The sequence below is a fragment of the Gekko japonicus genome, unplaced genomic scaffold, assembly GCF_001447785.1.
Source record: "Gekko japonicus isolate JY-2015 unplaced genomic scaffold, Gekko_japonicus_V1.1 scaffold1988, whole genome shotgun sequence".
Lineage (NCBI taxonomy): Eukaryota > Metazoa > Chordata > Lepidosauria > Squamata > Gekkonidae > Gekko > Gekko japonicus.
The window spans coordinates 150,965-156,985 of record NW_015173731.1 but is presented as its reverse complement, the minus strand read 5'-3'; the positions used below and the strand labels follow the sequence as shown (position 1 = coordinate 156,985).

At 45.5% G+C, this 6,021-nt stretch overlaps 2 protein-coding genes across 2 annotated transcripts in view; one reads left to right on the top strand and one right to left on the bottom strand.

Annotated features, from left to right (window-relative positions):
* The window catches only part of LOC107120662 (60S ribosomal protein L27-like), an 896-nt gene extending 628 nt beyond the window's left edge, over positions 1-268 (top strand). Inside the window, exon 2 of the mRNA XM_015423421.1 lies at positions 109-268. Within this exon, the coding sequence (XP_015278907.1) occupies positions 109-268 (160 nt within the window). The remainder of the gene's footprint in view (positions 1-108) is intronic.
* Positions 1-6,021, bottom strand: part of LOC107120661 (fibrocystin-like) — a 212,548-nt gene that overhangs the window by 62,437 nt on the left and 144,090 nt on the right.

Sequence of the window (6,021 nt, the reverse complement as noted above, 5' to 3'; positions counted from 1 at the left end):
CACTTCCTGATGCGTCCATGGGTGTGGCACATGCAAATAAGTTATGCTAATGAGTTATGCTAATGAGCTCCTGCACCTCTTTTTCTACGAAATGACCCCTGCCACCAGGTATTCTGTTGATATCCCCCCGGACAAAACGGTTCTCAACAAGGATGCATTTCGGGACCCTGCGCTGAAACGCAAAGCACGGCGAGAAGCTAAAGTGAAATTTGAGGAAAGATACAAGACAGGCAAGAACAAGTGGTTTTCCAAGAAGCTCAGATTCTAAACTGCATGTAGCTGCACCAATAAATGCTTTTGGAAAACCCTTTTTTAAAAAGCCCTCGTAAATAAAATTGGCCTTGCGGCACCTTTTAAAGTATTCTAAGGACGGCACCCCCTTCATCTCCTCAGGGAGCCTTTTCCACAGCGATAACGGAGAAGACCCAGGATCCAGTTGAGGGTAGGCAGGCTACCTTAAGTGGGGGAACAGCCAGTAGGTGGCAGCTTGAGGAAGACTGCAGTTGGTACAAGGGGGTTACCCTCTTCCGAATGGGTTCGACTTTGTCTACATCTCTCCTGAAGTGTAGCACCAGGGCTACCAACCCATCCTACTTGGAGCTCCCATTGGTGGTCGACGCTTGGAGTGGCAGTGTGGGAAAAATTTAAAAAATAACACTAGTGTCTTGAGCATGGTGATATCCCTTCTGAGAAAACTTGGAAGCAACATCAGTAGCCCAAGGAATTGCTGGAAACTTTATGGTTTTTGAGTTTTACCATAGAGTTTTTGGCGATTCCTAGAGCTACCACTGGCACATCCAGGTTTTCTCTGGAAGTGACGTCATCATGCTTCCGCTGCCGTGCCCCCCACCATGCCCCTCCCCTCAGTTGCCAGGCAACCCTATGAAGAGCCCGGAACTAGGCACGGCACTCCAGATAAAGTCTGTCTAGCTCAGAGTTGAGTGGAACTATTACTTCTTGTTGTTTCTCCATCTCAGTGGAATTGCAGAGTTTGGGGCTGCACTTCAAAACTGTTTTCAAGTCCTCTAGCCGAATGTGTCCTCAGAGCTTGAAGAATAAAATCTTACTGTGCTCTCCTTGGGGGGGGGGGAGGAAGGAGACGGACTTAATGGACTGAGGGTCAACTAGGCAACTGCCACTTGTCCATAAACACAAATCGTATCCTTTAAGCATTCTGTAGTAGATTCCCCCCCCCCCCAAGGAATGGGTTAAGAAAGCCTTAGGCACACAGTCTGGAGCCCTGATTCTCCAAAGCACACACCGGTTGCCCTCTCTCCATCCTTGTGTCGTTACAGTCAAAAATGCTCTCAGCTGTCCAAGCCTCATTTCCTTACCTGCAGGGAGACTCGGGAATGGTACTTATGCCTGAGAAGTGTGCTTTCAGCAACTCAGACCATCAAACATTCCCAGTGTGCGACTCTGCGTGGAGGGGGACTGAAAGTGTCAAGGCCGCACAGCGGCAGTACTTTGCCCAGAGGTCCATCGCGTTGAGTTAGGGGGAAAAGAACCATTAATTAACTTGACTTAAGTAATCCCTGATGCAGGGCAATGTGACCTTTTCTCTATGTCACTTGTCACATGGAATTGAGCCTCGGCAGGCTGCTGTACCACCAGCTTTCCAAAGAAGTGGGGGGGAGGGGGTTGTTGATTTGTGTAGGGATTGCTGAAATTACAACCTGGACCGGGGAAATGGTGGTGGTGGAAAGCGCCATTGAGGCATGGCTGATTTATGGCACCCCCATGGAGTTTTCAAGGCAAGAGATGCACAGAGGTGGCTTGCCATTGCCTGCCTCTGTCTAGCAACCAGTATTCCCTCTAAGCTGAGTTAGTGTGAGCTAGCTCACAGTTTTTTTAGCCTCCGGCTCACACATTTTTGTCTTCGCTCAGGAAGGAGGGCGCCAGAGCAAACTAATTTATGCAGCAGCCAAATCGCTTGCTCACAACTTGAATGCCAGTAGCTCACAAATTTGAATTTGTGGTTAAGAGCGTGGACTCCAATCTGGGAGAACCGGGTTTGAGTCCCCATTCCTTCACATGCAGCTGCTGGTGTGACCTTGGGCAAGCCACAGTTCTCTCAGAGCTGTTCTCTCAGGAGCAGTTCTCGAAAGAGCTCTCTCAGCCCCACCCACCTCCCAGGGTGTCTGTTGTGGGGAGGGGGAGGGAAAGGATATTGTAAGCCGCTCTGAGACTCCGAGTGAAGGGCGGGGTATAAATACGATATCTTCTCTCTCTGTGCTCTTTATCTAAGAGACCAAAGCAATTTTCGGGGTATAAGCTTTTGAGAGTCAAAGCTTCATCAGATATAGATGCGGGGAGCTTTGACTCTCAAACGTTTATACTCCGAAAATCTTGTAGGTCTCTAAAGGGCTACTGGACTCAAATCTGCCTCTTCTACTGCAGACCGACACAGCTACCCTCTGGAACTGCTTGATATTGAAAAGATATCAAGTAAATGGAGTCATATAGGATATGCACACAGACTCACACAGGGAAACACACTACAGAATTTTTAATTTAAAAATTAACACATTGCCCCACAATTTATCCAACAGTAACGGTCACTGAGGGCATCCATTTTTTACAGTCCCTTGACTTCATCCTTTATCCATCCATTTATAAAACGGTGCCCAAACTTCTTGAAATCTTAAACTCGCAAGGGAATGGAAGAATGAACAGGTACCAACAAAAGAACACTTAATTAGTAAACTGCTTGATGTAGCAGAAATGGACAATTTAACTCAAAAAGTTAACGGAAATATGAGTTTGAGGGCATCCATTTCTTACAGCTATAGGTCCCCTTTTTATAATTTTAGGATTACTTAACCCCTATCTACATATATCTAAACAAGCAGACAGATTTTTTTTTCTGCAAACCTGGAACATCTTTGGAGGTTTATTGAAAGTTCTGCCTTGCCTATAGGGATGGGCACAAACCGAACCATGGAGCAAAATTCGTCACAAATTTGGCCCAGTTTGTGGTGCGTGAATAAAAGTTCATGATGGGTCTACTGTCATGAACTTCCCAGAACTTTTAAAGCAGTTCGTGGCTGTGCATGGATAGAACAGAAAGCAGGGGTTTAAAGGGACTCTGAGTCCCTTTACACCCCTGCTCCCTGTTCCCCGCAAAAGTAGCTGAGCGGTGGGAGGCACTCCCCACCACTCAGCTTTTTCAGGCTGTCTAGTGCAGTCCTTTTCAACTTTAAAGGGAGCCACTCCCTGCCACTGCACAAGATAGCCCAAAACAGCTGAGCAGTGGGGAGCATGCTGCTCCCCATTACTCAGCTGTGTTTCAAGCTTTCTGCAAACCCCATTTAAAGGGACTGCAGTCCCTTTCAAGTGGGTTTGCTTGGCCACAAACTGACTCAACTCACATTTTCCCTGTTTGTGCCCATCCCTACTTGCCCATTCACAGCTCCCGTCTCCAGATTTAAGTATCCTCGGACTGAACTGCACTGAGGACTAGAATACACAAGTAAGACACTTGTAGGGACAGTGCATCCCATCCCCCCTTTTGCTTCCTTCCTTCTCCCCCTCCTCTAACAATCTTGACCCTTTCTCACCCCCTCCCCTTCTGTCACTCTTCCCCTCCCCTTCTGTGTTAGTCTTCCCTCCTTTATTTCCCTCTCCCCTTCTCTGATAATCCCCAATTTCTTCCCCCCTCCCCTTCTTATCAGTATCCCCCATCTTTCTTTATCTCCATGCCTCTCCTTCCCCCCCCCCCGGCCATCCTCCTTCTCCTTACCAAGACCTGTGGGGGGGAATCCCATCCTCTCCCCCTTGTTGCCAAGCCAGGCAAAGCTACAGGCCTACAGCCCTGGTGGCAGCATTCAAGAGTGACTCCTGGACTGTCTAAAAATTGTTGGAAATGTAAAAATAGCGTGGGTACCTTTTACCATGCATGGTGGAGATGTACAGTGTCACAAAAATACTAGGGTAAGGTACACAAACTGATAACAAGCATTTTAGAGGTAGAAATACCTCTAGTTCCTGAACTATTTTTGTTAAGTATAATACCGGATAACTTTAAAATGGAAGCAAAATATGTTATTATATATATAGTCACAGCAGCACATATCCTGTTTGCTAAATACTGGAAACAGGGGGGGATACCCCCCAAAAGAGAATTAATTTACAAAATACTAGAAGTGGTGGAAATGGATAAACTAACAACATTGTTACAAAATAAGGATGAAGAAATGTTTTAAAATAGATGGTTAAAGTTATATAAGTGGTTAGACAAGAATTGTTGTATGAATTGGAAGACTCCAAAATACGATTTTTGTAGAATGAGAGTTAAGGATTTATTTGTACTGTATACTGAAAAATGGAAATAAATATAAACTACAAAAAAAAAAAGAGTGACTCTGGGTCTGAAGCAGTTCCCAGATGCTGCCACAGCTCGGCCTGGAGCAGTTCCCAGAGGCCTCTGCTGCCAGTTTTGCCACCTTAGCAGCTGGGCCTGGAGAGGGTCTCAGTGGCCGCTGCTGCCAGTTCTGTAGAAGCAAGGTAAGTGCATTGTCTCTCTCTGTGTAGAGAACACTCTTTTTGTTGGGGGAGTATCATATAACCCCCCAATTTTATTTTATTTTTAAGATTTCAGATTTTTCTGCAAACCTGGGGGGGGGGTCCCCCCAATTTGGCATGAAAATCTGTTTAGTATCCGTGTGGCTCCAATCCGCAGATTTAGACATCTAAGAGAAGCAGAGCGAACTGACAAATATTCGGTGAGATCCTCTAGTCATTATGACAGAGGAAACCAATTTTGAAACATCCTTCGGGGAAGTGCGTCCAATAGAACTAACTGAAAATCCCGAGTTCTCGTCTAAACAAACAATGTACGGTCAGCTTCAGACTGCAGTAAAAGCCTTTTTGCATCTTGTTATCCTCAGTTTAGATTAGGGCTTTCAGAGCTAGGCTGCATAAAGCAACCCATGGATCAGAGACCCATTAGCCTCTTTATTGCTAATATATTATTTCAGTAACATGAGGACCAAAGCACAGAATGCCAAGTGGTCTGGTGGTGACTCTCAGCTTCATTTCGAGTGCTTATACTGCTAGGGTTAACATATGGGGTTTTGTAACAGGAAGTTAAAGAATGCCAATTAAAATATTATTCTAGCAAGAATTGCAGAGAAACACTCTCTCCTTAGGTGCTGGGACATAATATCATAAAGAGACTCGCTGTAGGGACGGTTTCTTACCATGTTTGTTTTCAGCAGGTGAGTACCCAAAGTTATTGAGAATCAAAGGACTATCTGATCTTAGTTCAGAGTAGTGTTACCAACTCTGGGTTGGGAAATTCCTGGAGATTTGGGGGTAGAGCCCAAGGTGGGCTCAGTATAGCGATGAGAGGGACTTCTAATGCCATAGAACAGGGGTGTCGAACTCATTTGTCATGAGGTCCGGATCTAACATAAATGAGATCTTGAGTGTCATAAAATGTAATGCCAGGTAGCGGAGATATAAACTTTATAAAGGACACAGACAAGCACAATTAAAAGATTTTTTAAAACCTTAAATAAAACATGCTTAAAACATTAGTGCTCTTGCAATATTTTGTTTACTTACCAGTGTCTGATAACTGACACCCCTTGCTCTGAATTATTGCATCAAAATGTCTGTGCTGTTGCAGTCTTGTATGCTGTTCAAGTGCGTATCTGTAAGCTGCAAACCTACTTTTGATTTATTGACATTCACCACAGAAGTCTCAGGCTCAGAGTTCTGAGTCTAGGACCCAGGTTAAAACATGAAATGGCTGAGCGATTAAGAGAGTCCGGCAAAGCAAACGATGATGCAGCAGAAGCAGAACTGGAAGCAGGAGATGGCCAGTTCCAGTGCGGGCCTGATAGAAGCCCTCTGGGGGCCTCATCCGGCCCCTGGGCCACATGTTTGACACCCCTGCCATAGAATCCACTCTCTAAAGGAGCCATTTTCCCCCAGGGAAACTGCTATCTGATTAATTGTAATTCTAGAAGATCTCCAGGCCCCACCTGGAGGTTGACAGCAACAGTTTGGAGAGTC